The sequence below is a fragment of the Podarcis erhardii genome (genome assembly GCF_964252035.2).
Source record: "Podarcis erhardii genome assembly, chromosome: 11".
Taxonomy (NCBI): domain Eukaryota; kingdom Metazoa; phylum Chordata; class Lepidosauria; order Squamata; family Lacertidae; genus Podarcis; species Podarcis erhardii.
Window position 1 is genome coordinate 31,617,860 of NC_138501.1, and position 21,872 is coordinate 31,639,731.

General features: G+C 38.9%; 1 protein-coding gene across 3 annotated transcripts in view; it reads right to left on the minus strand.

Moving 5' to 3' along the window:
* The window catches only part of AP3B1 (adaptor related protein complex 3 subunit beta 1), a 151,446-nt gene that overhangs the window by 21,651 nt on the left and 107,923 nt on the right, over positions 1-21,872 (minus strand). For all 3 annotated transcript variants that reach the window (XM_081881182.1, XM_081881181.1, XM_081881183.1), the window contains exons 23-25: positions 8,637-8,868; positions 6,243-6,327; positions 956-1,053 (exon numbers count right to left, since the gene is read on the minus strand). In XM_081881182.1, coding sequence (XP_081737308.1) covers positions 956-1,053; positions 6,243-6,327; positions 8,637-8,868 — 415 coding nt within the window. The remainder of the gene's footprint in view (positions 1-955; positions 1,054-6,242; positions 6,328-8,636; positions 8,869-21,872) is intronic.

Sequence of the window (21,872 nt, forward strand, 5' to 3'; positions counted from 1 at the left end):
AAAGCTTTAGAAAGAGGACTGGAAATATAAAGAAAACTATTAAAATGTGTTGGAATTGTTTTTCTGAGTAGGTTACACCAGTATTCCAATCACTAGGACTAATATGAAATGTCCAAGCGCATAGGCAGCCATAGTTTGGTTAAATAGATATATTTATTGCTTCACACAACAAGGCGTCCTGAATTTTAAAAAAAGACACTACAGTGGTACCTCTGGTTGCGAACGGGATCTATTCTGGAGGCCTGTTCGCAACATGAAAAGAACGCAACCCGCAGCGGCGCGTCTGCGCACGTGCGGGTTGCAACTCGCCGCTTCTGCGCATGAGCGAGCAGCGAAACCCGGAAGTAACCCTTTCCGGTACTTCCGGGTCACCGCGGGACATAACCTGAAAGAACGTAACACGAAGTGGACGTAACATGAGGTATGACTGTACAGTGGTACCTCAGGTTACATACGCTTCAGGTTACATACACTTCAGGTTATAGACTCCACTAACCCAGAAATAGTGCTTCAGGATGAGAACAGAAATCATGCTTCAGCGGAGCTGCGGCAGCAGGAGGCCCCATTAGCTAAAGTGGTGCTTCAGGTTAAGAACAGTTTCAGGTTAAGAACGGACCTCCGGAATGAGTTAAGTACTTAACCTGAGGTACCACTGTATACAGTACAATAGCCATTAAAACAGTCCATGTATACTCAAAAGAATCACCAAGATAAGAAAAATACACACAAACTCACACAGTGGTTATGGCCTAATCATGACCTTTTTTTAAAAAAAAAAAAGTTTCAATCAGTTTCTTAGTACCAGTGCAATATGAAATGAGTGTTACTTAGGAGGGCAGTCAATGGAAATCTTAGGGTTAGACCAGAAAAAGATGTTCTCATTTAGAACAATATGATTTTACTGCATTTGCAAAAAGGTCGAGAACATCCATCTTATTTTAATTTTTTCCCCTACCTCGTTCTTTCTTAAAGTCTTTTTCTGACATAGTAACTGGTAAAAGTAGTTCTCCGACAGGGGGTTGAATAGTAATACTGAACTGATCATCTTTTGTACTGTGAAAAAAAGAGAAAGGTAAATGAATGGTTTAGTAAGATAAAACACTTGTCTTATCAGTAAAGAAATAAGGAACAATTTATATAATGACCAGTCTTCACCCATGCCAAAAAACCAGCCACCAAAATTTTAAATATTCAGCAGAATCCATACCTAGGATGTTCATTGTTTTCACCTCTGATTACGTCATTCCACAGCACACAGAATGGCTACATCTGTGTTCCAACTATGATAAAGTGGTAAAACTTCTATATCCCCAAATTACTGTGCCCCAGAACCAGTGCCTTTTTTCTAGTAGTACGCAGTACCAGCACCTTTTTTCTAGAAAAAAGCACTGGTGCTGGAGTGCTTTCCTCCGCCTTCCAGACCTCTGTGAGACATGGGGTAAGGCCTGAAGTTTAGAAGTGGCCAGGCAGGCCCTTCACCGGCGCCCTCCAGGCCCTGAGGTAAAGTGTGCGTGTAACAAAGCTCTCGTAACACGGTTGCTACCACCAGTGCTAGTTGCTTGGTAACTGTGCACAACCACTTTAAGCCGCCAGAGAGCAGGATGGAGATGAAGGAACCCTTCCTACCCCACCCCACCCTCCGCTTGGGTCCCTGCACATTTTCACTGCCACTGCCACTTTTACCACACCAAGCATCAATCTGTTTCTATGCCAAAAAAGGTAGGATTGCGTGTTCTTTTTGAAGGCCAAAAATCATATTGTTACCACCTTCATACAGAGAAATATGCAGTGGTTTTGTAGATCTGAAATAAAGCATGGAAAACTTCAAGAAAATAAAGGGGTGGTATTGGTCATGTGTAAGGTGTACATCTTTCTAAGCGTGCTAAATAAGTGTTAGGTCCAATCTTCAAGTTAAGGATTCTCTCTTTACTATCTTTAATTAGATGTATTTCTTGGAAAGCTTTGCTTAATAAAAATAGTGCTTACCAAGGAGTTCTTCCAGGAGCTTTTAATTCTTTATTAGAGTTTTGCATCATTTATATAAGGAACTATTTTAAAACTCCTAAATGTTTTATTACCAATTTTTACCTTTCCTTTATATAATTTGCTTTTACTGAATCACTTGCTCCAGTACATTACAAGAAGAGCAAATTTTGCTATGCAAATCACAGTCAATGATTGGCATCTAAACCAATTGATCTACCCATTACCACTATCTGCCTTCCCACACAAGCCTTACTACAAAGCTATTGATTTAAACAGTGCCGATCGGTTTCCATTTTCTGATTTTGGGCAGGCTAATTAAGAAAGTGAGTAATTGTGATTACATTGCTTCAGGATCAATTACATTTGATGTAAGACAAAGTACTCCTTTTGGAACAATGTAAGGGAAATAATTATAATCAGAAATGGTTTATGGGGGTGAAGCTTTTCATAACAATATAGCCAACACCACACATACTTTTGTTATTCTGCGGGCTTAACATATTTAAAACAAATAATATATAAAATGATTTTAATAGAATCAGTAAGCTTAGTTTACATGGGTAAACTATGTTCTATTAGAAAGTGTAAGAGAAAAAGGTAAACATTATTTTTGCAGGGGAACTGGTGTGGATTGTCATCTTTGACAATCATGCGGAGCATACAGGAAACTGGCATCGAAGGGCAGCACAATGCAATGGCTGCTAGAATGGATTTGGAATGAAGAGGTTTTTATTGAGAACTTGCACTTCATTCTTGGATGTCACAGGGCTAGAGCGCTAGGCAATGAAAGTATCTCAGAACCCTCTGTAGGAGTGTCAAGATTCAGCCCTGCCCCAAACTTGAACCTGAGGTCTCCTCAGAGGAGCAAGGGGAGCAGGACCCTCCACTGGCTCTCCACACAATCAGTGACCATGAAGATATCTATGCCCCAGGACTGAAGTCTCACACTCCAGCTGCCAGAGTTCCTGGCTAGCTCTTGGACCCACCCACCCACCTTTCCTTGGGACCACAGCAGTAGAAGAGATGTGAGCCAGGCAGAAGCTTTAGAGCCACTGCAGAAATACCAAGTGAAAAGGAAGGGGATGGAAGCACCTCCTTGGACCAGGGCCGCCTGGCTCAGAACCAGGAGGGAACAAAGCCTGCAGTTTCTATATAAGCTCCCAGTCTGAAGCAACAGCTGTAATCTGAGCTCCAGCTTTTTGGGGGGAACTAGACAACGTGGCAGTTGACCGGAAGAAACCTAGTGCCTTGCCCCTATAAGTTTTGGGTGTCACTGACTGTTGTTTGAGGATCACCTTACCAGCTGGATTCTGGCTGAGAGACTGAGGTGGGTTGGTGCTGTTGGAGGCTGTATTCCTAGAATTTTAAGGATACAGTCCCAACCTCCTTTGAGTCCTTTCACCTGCTTGTGACGAACTGGCCCCATTTGTACATCCCATTTAGAACGTATGGGAGAAAAATATGTGTTATTTGGTACTCCTTAAAATATTCACTTAGCTAAAAGTTTAAAATCCAACCTCTTTTTAGCAACATAATTTTACATTCATTTTAACTGTGTGTTTTAAAAAACCTTTAATTGAGCAGTAGAAAAGCAACTATTTGGTTTCTTATTTCAACTCTAAACTTGGTGCTTAGCTTGAGCTGTGTCATTGGGTTCACATTGTCCAAATCATTAAAATGAATACACCACTGGTGTCTTGAGGCAAATCTATTTACAGTGACGTTACTCATAGACCGGTGTTGAGGAATATCGATCTTTCTTGTTTGTCTAATAGGAAAATAATAAACAATTACTAGGCAATGTTGGAAAAAGTAATCAGTTTTTATATATCACTAATACAGCAGACCTCCCAAAACATAAAGGTGATGATCTGCATAAAATCAATGTGTTATGCTACATTGCTTATATTTATCACTGCAAAGAATCTCAGGCCTTCAGTGGCTTAAGTCTGGAACTGAACTATTAGTTTGCTGAGAGAGGGGCACTCAAAAGTGCACATACTTTATATAAAAAAATGAACATTTTAAAAACATTCTATGCAACATTCAATACAAGATCAACATACTATAATGCCAAATCATGTCAGTGTTTAAAGATGCTCAAAAGCAGATCATGAATACTGTTATTATATCACTCATAAAAATGCTGCAGATAATTTTAATACATTTTTGAATAATCTAAAACATGATAAAGAAACTACTGGATTTTTTTTTTTTAAATACCATAAAATTCCACATTCAAGGAAGTATGAAGCCAATATCACTTTGTGGAACAGAACAGTGAAATTACATCTACAGTATATGAACTTCTGCATGTTTATTTCCCAGATTTCCTTAGCTAGATTATATGTTTGCTCTCTGACTATGGTTTATTTGTTGAAGCACCAGCAAATTAACCATTAACTAGCCTGCTGAAATTACAGTAAAGAACTGTTGATGATCTTATGGAAGGCTAAGCAGGGAATCACACCAGCAAAAAATCTAATGGTATAATGAATGTTAAGCAAACACATATGACTCTAAGTCTACAAACTAATTGAGACTCATCCACTATCTTGTAGGGGGAGACCTGGTGTGTCTGGCTGCCTCCAGAACATGAGTGGCACTGCTGAATACAAAAGTAAGCCAGCTGAGATAGGTGGAAGGATGTCACAGGCCTACCAAATTGGTAAATTTGTGCCTGGACTGTACTATTTCAGGCTTCAAATGGGAGACTCTTATAACTAAATGCTCTCTCCCCTACCACAAAACATAACTTCATTACATTATTTTCTGATCCACAATATTAGACAAACAATGGTTTAAGAATTTGTTTACCTTAGATTACTTTGGATTCACACTTTTAGGACTGGGGGCAGGGGAGAAAAGAAAGCAGCCCTTCTTTCACACACTTAAATATATAACTGAAGAACCAAATATACATATCACAACACCTGGGAGTGGAAGGAGCCCAGATAGATTTCTGGGACCCTCCTGGTGCGACACATCCATTTGCTCTTCATAATTTCATAAGGGTCTTGTTAGCAGGGGCTGGGTGTCACTTTGGCCTGATTTGCATGTCACACTAAGCCAAACTATTGCTTGCTTCCTGGAGAGCAGCTCAAATCTGCACTGCTCCATGGTTTGGCTTAGCGAGCCATCCAAACTCTCCTCAACCACAATCTGTAACGGTAGGACAAACCTTGGTGAAAAAGGGCAGGGTAAAGGGCAAGTCTTGCCTTCAATTAAATTATGCCCTCAAAGAGGACATTTCATCATTCATTCTTATGGGGAAAGAGTAACCCATTCACTGGTGCAAATGAATGTTAAAGGGGTACAACTCCAGGACATTATTGGGGAAAAGGCTAAACCTGTCCCCTGTTCCCAATGACCCTATGTTCTGGAGCAGGTTCCCTTCCCCGGCCAACCCCATATGTTGGAGCCTACCTACTTTCCTCCATGTGTGGACAGCTGGAACTACTGAAGAATATGACAGAAAGTACACGGCTTAAATGGACATTAAATTGAGGAGAAGTCATGGGAAACCTATTGCCAAAGCTTGTGATGCTGGTGTCAAGGAACAAGCTTTGTTTCTTTGTTACACATAAAATAAAGCTGCCTGTTCACCCACAGTACTCAGTGGAAACCCCCTCAGTACAAGAGATCCTTTTCTTGTTCACACTAGAAATGATACCAAAACACAGGCATGCAAATGTTAAGTACTGAGCTTTCCAGAGGGGACTAAGCAGATACTTTTACATGTGACTAGTCTGATATAATGGAGGTGCTCATTATTTTGTAAATCGTTTTCTGTGGTAAGCAGAAACACTTCCTGAACTTCTTTTGTCTAAAGGGGTGGGATGTCTGGGGTGGTGGGCTTTACAGTAACCATGGTACTTTAAGGTGACTGGCTGCAGATTTCAGCCCCTGGAGACTGACAAGCTAAGACACTGTTGCCAATCTAAATATACTAGCAGCAAGAAAACAATGTATTAATTAAATTGTGCATTATGTAGTTATTTAGAGAGCCATATCATCAGTATAATTATTTCATTTATTAAATTTCTATTGTGTTTCTATAAAAACACAAAAATAGAACTTTTCCATCTCTGTATTAAGCATACTGATCAACCTTCAGAGGCTTAAATAAAACCCACCTTAGCATAATGCGTTAATATTCAAACAGCACAACAGGACAAAAAAATTGTATTTTCTTCCATTCATTTCCCCTACACATTAATGATCTACTTTTGAAAAGCCACTGCAGCGTAACTTACCACAACTGGAAATTGGCAGCCTGGGTAGAATCACAAAAGTCAATCCCTACTGAGACTGTCATAGATTCCCCAGGTTCAAGAAATTCTATTGAATAGAACATAAAGCAAAACATTGAAAAAGTTAGATAAATCAGTGTAACAACAAGGCTTTTGAAAACTTGTTTTAGGTTCTGCTTACTTTAACGTAGTCCTTAAACATTTACTGACTTTGCAAAATTTTAGAACAAATATTTGCTTGGCTTTTGATCAAGTGCTAGTCATTGGAATGATGAAGAAAATAATTAGATAACAGGGACTGTTAACTGACCCTTTGGGGTTCTCTTCAGTGAGCTGCATGTAGATACGTATTTATCAGTGTCAGAAATGACACTGGAGATATTGAGATAACCTTGGTAGGCTGTTACTTGAAAATTCTCTGCTATAATAAGTTAAGAACAAGAAATCTTATCAAACAATTATTCCAATTTACAGAAAATACCTGATTCAACTGTTACTAGAAAGTTTACTAGAAAACTATAGCAGCCTTTATTTACAATGTCAGAATATGTGTACAATATATTACATGCAATAATATATTATAGTTATTGCATTAAAATACCAAAACATTTAAATCTTAACTAATGGGTAAGATTACTTTAACATGAAACATCACAGAACGTGTTTCTAGAAAAAGTGCTACCCAAAACTATACTGATTATTTTGATCACAAAATATGTTATATGTTATCTTACTTTTAAATCTGATTCTCTTGAATTGCACTTTATCTTTCATGGTGCTTACTTGTTCTGTTTTTATATTTTTGCTAAATCCAGATTCTAACCACCAATGTAATTTCTTACTTCACTTTATATTTCACTGAAAGCTCTTCACAGAACTAAAGATTATTCGTCATATTACTCTATGATGTTCATTTCACTTACAACATATAGACTACACATTCTGGGTACGTATGAATGCACTGCTTTTTAATTAAACTGGCTTCACACCATTCCTGCTTCTTAGGTCTGATTCATATATTTAAGGGAACAATTGTGTACATGTTTGCACTGAAGTAAGTCTCACTAAATTCAACAGACCTTACACAAGTGTGATTAAGATTGCAGATTAATCAAGCAGTCTCCCCATAAGCATTGTGGGGAATAATGAACAGTCAATATAAGGCATAGCAATATGTGCAGAAAATTCTGGGTTTGAGCCTCATGTTGAGCAAAAGATTCCTGCATTGCAGGCGCCTGGACTAAATGACCCTTGTGGACCTTTTACTCTACAAATCTATGAATTCACATAAGTCTCCTTTTCTTCTTTTTGAAGAGAGGAGTTATTTTGCAACTTTTATGTCCATATGCCCATGTCTTGTCATGATACTGATATGCTCTCATCCATTTTTTGTCTCATTTACTTGCTACTACAATGCTTTCTTTCTATGGGGTGTTTTATCTGAAGATGGTTCAAAAGTTTTAGTTGCCACTCAGCAATAGCAAAATTTATAGTAATAGTGTGCAGAAAGTGTATTGCTCCTTTTCTGGCTCTACTGCACTGGCTTTGTATTAGAGCACAAGACCTATTCAAAGTGCTGGTGAGAATTCCTGAAACCCAATTCCTCTCCACTCTCATGAGTGGGAATTTCCCACTACACCAAAAGCCCTTCTGCTCATGGCAAGAGCACCAACTGAAAATCATGAAAAATGCTAGAATAGGATTATGAACGTCCTTAGAATAATAGAATGATAGAGTTGGAAGGGATCCTAAGGGTCATCTAGTCCAACGCCAGTGAAGACTAATAATTATGAGTTGTTCCCTCCCCCATTCTGGTGTATTATTATGAATCATCTTAACAGATCTGTCCTTCACAATTATTAACCTACCTTAATACTTGTGATTTCCTGTGCTATTACAGGAAATACCTCTATTTTATGTGCATGCATCATTAAATATAGCCCTATTCAAGTTCTTTGTTAACATCCAAGGGCAAGAAATGTGTAGAGGGCACGTGTTCCTTGAACTAGTGCAATGAGATTTCCCCCTCTCTTCTCCTATGTGGTCCAATAGTCACTCTGGGGTTGGGGGAACCCCAGAACAGATTTTGGGGGAGGCGTTGGGGGGAGTGTTGTGTTGTGTAAGGAGAAATCCTTGTAGTACTGACAGAACATTTTGCTTAGCGCTACACTGAACACAGCCCTATATTGCTAACTTTACTAGCAATATTAATATTCCAGTGTTATTAATATATGTATCAATACATTTTACACACTTTTTTAGTTTTTGCAATTAATTAAATTGCATTTAAAAATCTTAACATTGAGGTTTGTTTGTTTTTTAATGCATCTAAGTCTTAAAGATGCTACAGAGGCTAGAAAAATATATTGCATAGTTTCAAAATTATAGAACAATTACCTATTGGGTTAAACACATGCACTTTCATGCCAGTAGGCAGCTTTTTTTCGCCTAAGTGGATATTTTCTATCTTCTGGTCAGTGGTGTTAGCCAATGTCACTTGGACAGATACCATCTGATCATTGTAAATGCATGGCTGTCTTGAGAAGTGATAATGAGCTGCTAATCCTTTCCCACTCATTCGGTGCAGGAGTTCATGAGTTCTTGTTGGCACAAAGGCTGGAACACTGACCTATTGCATAGGAAAAATTAAAAGTTAGTAAATACAGACTATCAAGTTCTTGCTTGGTTAAAAAAATAATGCAAGAAATCAATATTACATTCTATGCATACCTAAAACACAAGGATTAGACTGCATATTACTTTCAGGTGAAAACCTGTAAGGAAATAATCAAAGCAACATGTGGAGGGAGGGGAAGGAATTTGTTAACATTAAAATCTACAGAGGGAAACAGAAAGGAAGGAATGGGGATGAGCTCACTGGTATTCTTTGTATGCATAAAGTCTAAGTTTCAATTCTTGGTATCTCCAGTTAAAAGTGAAATGTAGTAGGTTCAAGAAAGATCCTCTGTCCAACACCTTGAGAAACTACTGCTGGTCATAGCAGATGATATTGGAACAGATGGACCAATTCTGTAATATAGTACAAGCCAGCTTTGTGTGCTCATAACATATGCAATCAGCCGTATATCACCAGAGCATTAGCTAATTTTTTTTAACTGTCTTTCACATAATGAAAACACACAAACCAGAAATCCTACCTCTTCCCCCAGAGTTCCTTATCTACAAAGCAGTAAGTGTTAACAGCAGTCTTTTTAGATTCTATTCATAATGATGCAGCAATTTCAGATCAGAATTCCAAACCAGAGACCATTCATTTAATTGTTATAATAAAAATAAATATCATGACCATTATTGGTTTTCAAATGTAGCAACTGCTGCCTTAAATGTGTACATTCATTGTATGATGCACATCCCTTAATAGGGAGAACATCCCCAGACATCTCTCCCTAGTAGACCTAGGTTTGCAGTAGATCTTACTCTTGGTTGAGTCTAGAAACACAGCCAACTTGTCTAGGATATCAAGAGAGGCAGCCACAGAACTGGCACAACCTGCCACTGCTAACAGGAAAAGGATCAAGTGTCATCTGTGCAGTCACAGAAACAAAAGGAAATTGCAACAAAAAATGTGCACAGACTGTTTGAGTAGCATTAAGCTGTGTTTGCAAGGTCTGTAAGATCTGTTGTTACATAATGTCCACAGTGTTAATTGCACAAAAAATTGTTCTAGATTTAAAGAACTGAGGGGTCAGTTAGCCCCTCTTACCATGTACTTTACATTATGGAATAGGCTTCATTTCAATTATTTATGCATGGAAAGTAGCATGGTTTTGTTACTTGCAAATGGTGCCACTCTGAATACTTTCCAACAGATATTCTATTTGTACAACTTTCTTGGAGTACATTTGACTGCAAATGCACCTCCGACCCCTTTTGACCCTGATCCAGTCAAATTTTTCACTGATGGTAGATTAGATTGCTCTGCGAAAACATTTCTATGCTTAGTGCTGTGCAGAAAATAGAGCATTGTGGAACATATATAAGGCAGAAGGTGGTAAGCAATTTTTAAAAATGAGTAGAATTTTTTTATTTGTTTAAATCTTAAGTTTTTCTAATTGACAAATTGTACAATTTGTCTCCCAGTTTCAAAAAAGCTACCTACGTCAAGATTTTTGCAACATGCACATTTAAATTAAATGTATTAATCTTTAGTGTACCGAGGCTACATTTAATCAATTTAACATCAGATCATTAATCATCTGATTTTTAATCTAGCTAAAATAATCTTTATGCATACATATATGTACAATAATTTTTCAGTGATCTTCAGCTGCACATAGGAACAAGCATTCCTCAGCAGGGCACTGGCTTCACTCATGTACATAAACAATATTACATATGGTGGAAGGCGGGGAAGAGGAAGAAACCCATTCAACCTGTAGAACCTTGTTTCATGTTGCTGTTTATGACCACAGCTTGAGTCAGAGCGTGAACATTTGGTACCAAGCTCTTTTGCTGAATTTTTACTGTTCTGTTTTGGCTGGAACCATTTTCTTCTATAATTGCATATTATATTGTTGTAATCTGCCCTGCTGCCTTATGGTGAAGGGCGGATAAGAAATCTTACCAAAAAACAAATAAAGACATTTACACCTAACAAGTAGAATTCTTTTTGCTGCTCACCCTCCCCCAAGCTAGACATTATATGTAAGTACACAGGTCAAAAAGTATTTTAACCCGTTAGAAATAATAAAAAACCATTACTGGAGCATGAGCTATACAATTGAAGAAACTCAAAATAGCATCAAGACCGGGTGGAATTATTTTATGTAGGCTGATTCAGTACAAATGTTGTAAATATGTTTAAATGAAGCCTCCCCCAAAGAGTTAACATGCATTTAGGAACTGTATGATAAACCACTACAAATCATATTGGCATACATTTAGGAAAGTCATCTATGTACTTTTAGATGTTTTATGAAAATAACCAATCAATTCTGCAGACACAACATTATTTCTAAAGGAAATCTGTGTGCATATAGATACAGGAAGACAAACCACACATATTTTATCAGTTTATTACAGTAAGCAAATAAGCGTGGAATGAGAGTGCACATAACTGTCTACTTAGTGCTTACTGAAACATTTATAAGAGCTGTTATCTCCCTAATAACAGACAGACAGCGTGCAATTTTAGAAAGGAGAAAAGCTTCATATTTTCAACACTTCACTAAAAAGTAACTGAAGAGTGTAAAATGAAAAATACTCTGTGCAGTTAGCTGGTAATGGACCATATTATCAACTCAAGTTAGATTTATATGATACAAACTAATCACTAATAGTTATTTTATGACATGGCATGTCTGCTTCCGGGGCGGGGGGGTGGCTTTAAGATTAAAACTGTAAAACTTTTAACGCCACTGCTCAATATTTCTTGAAGAAGAAGAAGAAGAAACACACAAAATTTCAAGTTACTGTTTTCCAAGATGCTTTTTCAAAATGTGTAACTCAGCAGTCCAATCCAGGGACCTGTTTGTGTGTTTCAATGTCCGGAAATAGTCCCGTAAGTTGCCTTTTTGGCTGCAAGAATAATGCAATATTATAGTATAAATGCAAGAAGAGCCTTGCAAAGCATTCCACCAACCACCTATGACAGTCCACTAAGAGCCTGATAAACCTATTTCTACCTGAGACTGCAAAAACAGAAGGCTGGTAGCAGCAGCATTTGGGTGTGGTAAAACACAAGTTGTAAGAAATGTATTTGCTATGTAAGTTGTAACCAGTTAGCATTGAAGTGATAAATATGTAATTAAACTTATAAATATTAGATGTTGCCCTAAATTCTAGGTTCTCCATAAGTATTTCTGTTGTTAGACACTGAATTTATTATGCTGATAGTGAAATTTCTCACTGCTTTTGCAAATCTAAAATGCACTTTTGCATCAATTCCATTTTAAACACAATTCATGATTTAAATAAATACAACTGATATTTTAGAAATTCATGCTTCTACATGAATCTTTTTGAGGTTAATGCAGATTGCTAATCTTGCTATCCATACTGCTCTAAATGTATCCTTTCTGCTAAAACGTAGTTGTGGTTCGAGGACCCGATCCCCGCGTAGTGGAATGAAAACACAAGGACATGTGATATAAGGTTAATGGGCAAGAAAAGGCCACAACTTTATTGATTACAGCAAGTGAAAAGATTCCTTCCAGTAGCACCTTAAAGACCAACTAAGTTAGTTCTAGGTATGAGCTTTCGTGTGCATGCACACTTCTTCAGATACCAAGAACTAACTTAGTTGGTCTTTAAGGTGCTCATACCTAGAACTAACTTAGTTGGTCTTTAAGGTGCTACTGGAAGGAATTTTTTTATTTTGTTTTGACTATGGCAGACCAACACGGCTACCTATCTGTAACAGCAAGTGAAAAGGTTTGGTTTAGGCATTGGATTACGTCAGCTGACTCCACCCCCTCAGAGAGGGGTGAGTCTAAAACAGGGGGGTTTATTCACCAGTAGGTGGAGCCTGTTGATGCTAATCCAACTATAAGCTCTCCCCTGATGTCACCGAGGGTTGTGCCATGGCCTCCCGCCACGCAGGCATCGGACAGAATAAACAACCGCCGGATTCCTTTAACAGAATACCCAAAATTGAAGGCGCAGGCGATGGCCACACCTAGCCCTTCAACACACCACAACACATTATTCCAATGCCTAACCTACCCACCAATACCACGAAAGTTGTGACGATTGCTACGAGGTAGGCGAAAAAACCAAAAAGCCTAATGCCAAATGGAAAAATTCCTACCAGGCCCCCCGGACAACCAGGGCGACCAACCTAAGGTCTATAGCAAGGCCAAAAGAAAACTGAGACCCTGAGCTCTAAGGGAGTGGAGGGTGGGTGACTCGCGACGGGGCGACAAAAAGTGAGGCCGGAAGGCTGGTGCCGCAGCAATTTAGGCTGCTAAACACGCCCCCTCACAGGCACCTGGTTGGGCGCCAGCCAGGTGAGTGGGAGGCAGGGGGCTAATGCCCCCTGCTTGAGGCGGAGTCCGGCTCCCGACCACAACCACTCCCCTCTCTTGCAGGAGGAGAGTTTCTATTACTGTCTCCTACTTGCTCTCTTTCTAATTTTGACCGACATGTTTTCCAGTTCAACACAACTGTGGTCAGAAGCTTCTATTGATTCAACACATATAACGAAAGAAACTTGTCTGGATGAAATATACATTTTGTTCAATGAATGTCTATTGTCTACAATCAAAGAAATCTTTAAAATTATGTTTTGTTAACAGTGAGGGACTGAATAATTTAATCTATCTTTGGAAGTAACTTTTCAATGGCCCTTCTATCCAAGACATAATCCGAAAATGACCTACCAAGCTATGAGCTATTTCCTCCCACATATACATATATGCTCCAGTAACTCTGAAATTTAAGAGGAGTAGGGAAGGGACATCAGATTAGTATTTAAAGAAAGAAAAGCTTGTGGCATTAAGGGAAAAATTGCCATATGGAAGAAAATCAAATGGAAAAATATTAACAGTAACTGTTTTCGTCCATTAACTATTACAAATTGTAAGCAAATAAAAGTACTGAATGTTCTAAAACAGATAAAGCATTTTAAAAAGCAGAGACATCACCTTGCCGACAAAGGTCTGCATAGTTAAAGCTATGGTTTTCCCAATAGTGATGTATGGAAGTGAGAGCTGGACCATAAAGAAGGCTGATCGCCGAAGAATTGATGCTTTTGAATTATGGTGCCGGAGGAAACTCTTGAGAGTCCCATGGACTGCAAGAAGATCAAACCTCTCCATTCTTAAGGAAATCAGCCCAGAGTGCTCACTGGAAGGACAGATCCTGAAGCTGAGGCTCCAATACTTTGGCCACCTCATGAGAAGAGAAGACTCCCTGGAAAAGACCCTGATGTTGGGAAAGATGGAGGGCACAAGGAGAAGGGGACGACAGAGGACAAGATGGTTGGACAGTGTTCTCGAAGCTACCAACATGAGTTTGACCAAACTGCAGGAGGCAGTGGAAGACAGAAGTGCCTGGCGTCCATGGGGTCACGAAGAGTTGAGCATGACTAAACGACAAAAATAAGCATAAGAAGGGACATTTCCACATTGCACAAGGAGAGGATCTTTGATTACCATTGATCCCCACACTGCAACTCCCCCCAATTCCAGGATTGGAATTGGGACATTGATGAGGCATTGTGGAACTACTGGATCTTTCAGTGCAATCTCATCTGGATCTGTAGCCTGTTGAAGTGTGGTCTATTATATTGTTGTCACAGACAAAAGGACTGATGTTGTTTATCTTTGTGTTCATCCTTCTTGACAGGAAGCATCTTTTGTTTATCCCTTATCTCAAAAAGGACTTTTTTGAGCGGGTCCCCATAAAGCTTTCCCCCATTGAATGCGGAATTGGCCAGGTGCCCTTGGGATCCTGCATCTACCGGTACATCCCAGTTGCCAGATATTGCAGAGCCAGATATTACATTGCCAAGATGTTCACTATCACTGCTCTTGGAAGGGTGGCACAATGGAGAGCTTCTTTAGGCCATCTACAATGTGTTTGGGTACATCCACCCTGGAGGTGAGATCATTGGCCTACAGGATGCTTATTCTAGCCGTAACAGTTCTGCCTCAAAATCCAAGTGGCACCACTTCTACTAACTTGTCACAAGCATTCCTTGGTCCTCCTTTGCTTTCAGACAGGATAATCGCAGTTTAGGACAAAGTTGCTACTGGCACACCCACAATTAGGGTAGCCAATTGGCCCATAATATTAGTTGGGAAGAGGTAGTGTCTATTCACCAGCTTGCATGATGGTTTGTGTTTTTCCAGTGTTGTCTGCTCAGTGTTCCGCAGCTTTTGGAATGAATCTGGGAAAGGCAAGGTAGCCAGACGTGGCGGTTCATCCAGAAAGGCAGATTTGGCTCCTTTGGTTGCCGCTGTAGCTTTTGCCTCAGTTTCCATGGGTTGTTCCTCAGGGAGTTCCAGGACTCTCCTTGCTTTGGCTACCAGAGCAGGAAAAATTTATGACTGAAGAAGCCTACACTTCAGGGGTGGGGCTTTCAACTCTTCTGCAAACAGCTCACCCTCTTCCTTATCATTTGAGGCCAATGAGGGCTCAGAATCCCCCAAAAATGCCCAGGGTGACTGCCCTCTAGGATCCCTTTGGGAAAAGGGCAGAATCCAGATCTTCATGACAGAGAATTCCTACAATTTATTTACATGCCTCAGTAATTAAATTATTTTGTTAAAACAGTGCATGTAGTTCTTAAAATACCGTATTACAAGTACAAGAGTGAAATATGATTCACCACATTTCTCTGAAACGTTATGACTGGTTTTTACAAGATGTAGCTGGAAGCTTTACATTGACATACTTCATAAAGCCAAATCCTCCAAGTGCCCTGGAAATGTGAGGTGCAGTAATGCGAATGTGGCTTGTGCCATTAGAGTGCTTTGAAATATGAGTACTCCTCATGAATATTAAGGTCTGTCATATGCCACAGATTCCCTTCGAAACAGTTGACTTCACAGAGACTAGATATATGCTCTAGTTTTAAAAATATGCTTAAGTACTTTGCTGAACCAGTCATTAACTTGCAAAGTTGTCCACTTGCAAATAACTTTTTGAAAAGTGCTCCATTTTTTACCTTGTTGAAAGTAAAAGTAATATAGAAATTAAATTATGTTGAACTCTTCCAAAAGTTTCAGCCAGGCACCTAAATGCTAAGATTATTGGGACCTGCCAAATTGTTCTGGAAAAGGCATCCCAAAGCAGAGCTGACACTACAGAGAAGGCTCCATCCCTAGTAGCTGTGAAGTCCCCCTCCAAAGGTTGGGGCACAAAGAGCAGGTCCTCAAAATAAAATCTTATCAGGCAGCTTCATATGGAGAGTATATAACAAGGGTGCTTGTACCTCTGACCATGCAATGAAAAAATATTTGACCCCTGTAGGAGCCTGATCATATCCTCAAACATCATACACACCTTCACCCCAACCTCAGGTTTCTGTGAGTGCCTGACAACTCTCCCTATACACAACATACTTTTTGTACAAATGCCATTACACATATCATGCAGCAATATTTGTTGTAGGCTGCAAAAGAAGATTAGTGAACTGTCCAAAAATAAAATATTTATTGATACAGAGTGCTTTTTCTGCAAAAGAGTGGTAGTTGCATCTCCTTTATCACATTGTTAAAAGAACAGGAGAAAGCGAAATGAGGGAGAGTGGTGGAGCAGGGAGCACCAGATATGGGGCAACACTTGGCTATTCAGGACTAAAAAAAACTTTATGTGAATAATTGGGTGAAAATAAGCCATAACAGCCAGCACAAAAACAATGCCTTTCTTTTGGAGAGCCAGTGTGGTGTAGTGGTTAAGAGCGATGGACTCGTAATCTGGGGAACCGGGTTCGTGTCTCCGCTCCTCCACATGCAGCTGCTGGGTGACCTTGGGCTAGTCTCACTTCTTTGAAGTCTCTCAGCCCCACTCACCTCACAGAGTGTTTGTTGTGGGGGAGGAAGGGAAAGGAGAATGTTAGCCGCTTTGAGACTCCTTCGGGTAGTGATAAAGCGGGATATCAAATCCAAACTCTTCTTCTTTTGTAGGATAGAGCAAACAGAATTTCCCTTGCAAGGACAGCAGGGGGCAAAGCATACAAATTCCTGACCTATATACTACCAAATGTAGGTTTCACTTCATAAACACCATGGGTTTTCTGGAAATCATTTAAGCGACCATTTGCATAATGAGTCAATGATCTCCATTCGCATAACAAGCCAATAACTTCCATTGAGTCACACGGGAAAAATTCTAATGCACTCCCAAACCATGGAATTTATGGTGCACATATCAAGGTTTGGGTATTAAATCCTTGTGTTTGGATAAGTGAATTCTTGCATAGCCAGCACTTGTAATGCAGGACTTGCATGTACTTAGAAAGAACTGATCCCTCTGCCACCCTGCCTCCCAGCTTGACAGACTTTCCTAATTCTCTGCTAAGAAAAGTGGAGATGGTGTTTAATAAACAAAGACCAGCATCTTCTGTGCCATTTTTGTCTATTTTTGCTTTGGGGGGATGTTAACATTTGTTTCTGACAAGGGAAAGTGCATTTCCAAAGAGTGATTTCACATATGGCAGATATGCAGGTGGGACAGGATATGCAAGTGCACTATAACTGTCTATTTTATATGAAGTTGCTCACCGTGGAACTATATTTCCTGGGCTTTCCTTTGAAGGCATAATCAGGAATGTAAGATCTTAATCATGTTGGGATAGCTTCCATGTAAGCTATTACCAGAAAGTACCCAAAATTGTAATGACTGCACTCTTCAGACTAAGAAGAAGAAGCTGATCTGTGTGGATGGGTAAGTGACCCACAGAATGTCAACCAATAATTAGGAATAGAAGCCTGTGCTGGAATAGTGACTCCCCCAAGGCAAAAACAGATCATCAAAAAGGTCCAGAGAGGCCTGCACTATGCCCACCACCCTTACAAATTCCCTCCACCTGAAGCTCACATGATCAAGGGAAAAGACCTTGCACTAGAAAGAGGCTCTTAATTTCGGTAGAACAAAATCTCTTGGTCCCAATCATACATGTCCATGCCTAACTCCCTTTCCAGGATTTTTCTTGACACTCACTGAGGATGTAATAATATTTTGCAAGGCAAATGTGATGGTATGTATAGACAACCCCAGAGGAGTTAAGGAAAGATGGTTAGAGCAAAAAAGGTAATTATCTTGATTTGTTTAGAAGAAGAAGAAGAAGAAGAAGAAGAAGAAGAAGAAGAGGAGGAGGAGGAGGAGGAGTTTGGATTTGATATCCCGCCTTTCACTCCCCTTCAGGAGTCTCAAAGCGGCTAACATTCTCCTTTCCCTTCCTCCTCCACAACAAACACTCTTTGAGGTGAGTGGGGCTGAGAGACTTCCGAGAAGTGTGACTGGCCCAAGGTCACCCAGCAGCTGCATGTGGAGGAGCGGAGACACGAACCCGGTTCACCAGATTGCAAGACTACCGCTCTTAACCACTACACCACACTGGCTCTAATGTAACAACCCTAATGTATGTTTTGTTCAACAACCGGAGTATTTTATGAACACGTGTTGTATAAGTTATGAAAGCGTTAGGAATATTTATACATTTTAGGTAGGGAATTCAAAATCAACACATTATGGGCTGTACATTTCCAAGTCAATTTACTCATCTAGCACAGCATGTGCTGCGCTGCCATGTTGGTCCCCCCACCCCCACCCGCAAAGCCTCAACTCCGAAATCCACAGTTGGATGATGCCTTTATCAGGACTAACCAAAATATCACAAAAGTGTGGCAAGGAAGTTTCTTAAACTTATTTTATAAACACTCACAAACCACAATGACTTAAGGGCACATATCTTACACTTTCAGAGGAAAGGTAAGAGTGCAGTCAGTTTGCTGTGAAAGAAAAGACAGGGCACTGTAGAGTTTTGCTTTTTTCAGGCAGGACAGAGGGTTGATTTGCATAATATTTTGTATATGAAATTATGAAAGCACCAGGAAAGCACTGCCTAAATAGTCCAGGATCTGTATATAAACAATCTATTTCTTTCCATATACTAAACAAAGTTTGTTACTGAATATCACTAATTACGTCCTCAGCTAATAAAGTGCATTATCACCTTTTCTGGGATATGTTTCGACTTTGTCACTGAACATCTTAATTCCAAGCTCCTGTTTGGACTCAGTGCTTTGACAAGCACCATCACTACTCAAGGTCTGTATGAAGGAAGCTTCAAACTGCATATTATCACACATTGGCAAAACTCAACATTTTATGAAGGGCCCCTGCTCATACTGACATCTTCCTATCATGTGTAAATAAGGTTTGTAACCTTGACTTTAAAGCCCAGCCTTTCTACCTTTTTCTTTTTCCTAAACAAGTGACAAAGAACAAGGAAGCTGATTGAAGGGATCCATTATGTATCAACTTAAAGAAAGGCAAAGTGATTGATGAAACTAGCAGTCACCTTCACTGCTATCTACTGCACCTGTATCCTTTTTGTCAAATGACCTGAAAATCCTGCTGACACATTCACTACAAGGATACACTGTAGTTTTGAATACTTTTATTTGCCAGAGAGTCTTTAGGGGCAGGTTTTTAGAGCCAAAATGAGATTTTCAGACTTTTTCGTCTAGTGTTCTCAAATCTCTCTCTCAAAAGATTACTGTACAAATCCATCCGGAAACAACAACTGGTAGTGGCAGGTGAACTGCATCTCTACTAAAAAGATTTCCTAACACTGAATAGTTTTGAATTATTCAGTGTTATGAAATCTTTTAGGAGAGATGCAGTTCACCTGCCACTACCAGTGGAATTACTGTGTATGAATTTTAATTTGCTATTATTTAAATTGGGATTAAAGTTACACCCATGTCACTTTTCATACTGAATTTAGCTACACTTTTTGGAAAAAAATCAGCCAACAAACTGTTAATCCTAAAATTGTGTGTCATTAATTCTAGGGTTGTCAAACAATTAATTTTTTATCATCTGGCTTTAATTATTTTTAAATTAATTTGCATTAAAACATAAATAAGGGCCTTTTCAAAGATAGCAAAGGAAGACCGCAGGGTGGGTTTTTTTTGTTTTGTTCATAAAATTATAAGTTCCCTCTTACTGTCTGAAAAATTGGTCATTAATATTTTTCATCAATAGAATTGGAGTAATATAAACTTTCACTTTTTACTTTAACTTGCTAGAGTGAAAATGCTTTCAAAATCAACAAGTTCAAATCTCAGCAGTATGGAAGAATATCCAAATGTATTACCTGGAAGATTCAAATGACATTGTCCTCCATCTTCATTCTTATGAAGGCAGGGCACAGTGGTTTCACATATGAATGTAAAATAATCTGCTTAATTTCAATACAAAACTGAAAATAAAACCCATCCCTAAATTTCTCACTAGGGGCCTAGTATATTATTGTGACTCATACAGTGGAGTACCCTTCAAACTTATGCCTAACGATTAAATAGGAGGGCAAATTTTAATTAGTGATTAAAGGTGTAGTTGATTATTTACTGATTAAGTCAGTTAAAACTTTCAGTTCTAATACCTGTATCATTAACCAGCTTCTTAAAGATTCTTTTTCAAAATAACTATTTTCTTCTGTCTGTAACAGAAACATACACACATACATACACTTTTAATAAAGCTTATACTGTTTTTGTACAGTGAATCTGGTAACAAGCATAAAATGATCTTTCTATTTTTATTTTTTAAAAATCCAGTTAGTATTAGGACACTTGAGAGGCAGGAAAATCTCCAAAGGAGCTGCTGTGCTCTGTGTGGGACACAGAACCATTTCCTCTGGGCATTTATTACCTGTTAAAAACCAATCTTTTGGTGAGTGGCAGTTCAGGGTTTTTGAGAGCAAGCTGCAATATTTCTTCGGGTCTGCAGAGTCATAATTAAAGCTGAACTGAGTGGAATTGGAGAGGGAAGGTCAGCGAGGTGCCGTATGAGAGATGAGGCTGGGCTGATGGGCACCAAATGAACAAATTATGATGGGCCCCACTCAATGTGATGAGGTCAAATGCTTGTTTCTACCCACTGACAGTTCAATTTCCCTGCAATGTCTCTCGGTTCTCTATGAGCTAATTATGAATGAAAAGTTATCAACTGCCCATACCAAAAGCGGCTTAAATACCATTTCTTGGAGCTTTTAATGTCAAAATATTGTAAGAAACAGCATGTTGGCCCAGTTTTTGAGCCAACAATACTTGGGTTGATCTAAATATCAGTGATAACACCTACATTTTTGTGACTTATAGCATACATGAGACAGATTTGCCAGCTGTCATCTGCTTAGCAAAAATAATAATTTTATCAAGCAAATCTATATTATGTTTACAATCCATTTCCACAGCAATAGCAGCATTGAGCTCATGGCTTTTCATATCATGGGCTACATAATCTTCAAACAGCACTATATATTTTTCCTGGGACGATGCTACTGGATTATTAGGTTTTAAGCATCAATACTCCAATGTATCCCAGCATACAGATTTATTATCCTAAAGCACCTCAACAACGATCGACAAAATGCAAATTCTTTCCATGGAGCCTGAGTTTAAGGGGTAATTTTCCACATCTTCTATTTATGATGTACAATTATTTTCTTTGCATCTATAAGCACAAACGCTTTCAACTTTTCTGAATCCTATGACACCTGACAAGAAACAAAATGTAACATATATGTCACCAATTTTAAGATGTCAGTTGCAAATGGCACTTTTAAAAAGATAGTGTTCTTCCCAGAATACCTTGGAATATTTTTGTCCCCCCTCCCCCGCAAAATCAGGATCTTTCCCATAATATCTGATAATAGTACTATTCCTTTTAACATGATACTTCTCTAGTCTTTAATTACCGGTAATCACTACCATGCATATCTTGCACCCTCTACAAAACTGATATAGAAAATAGCTATTCTACCTTCATTTATTATAGTAATGAACCACTACTACTGTGCACAGAAACAAAAAGCTCAAGTACAAAAATTCTTGAATCCTCCTTTACATTCCTTTTACTATTTCCACCTTAAGTTTTACAACTACAACATCTACAGATAAAGGGTGATTTTTCAAATTTAATAAATAAAAAAAA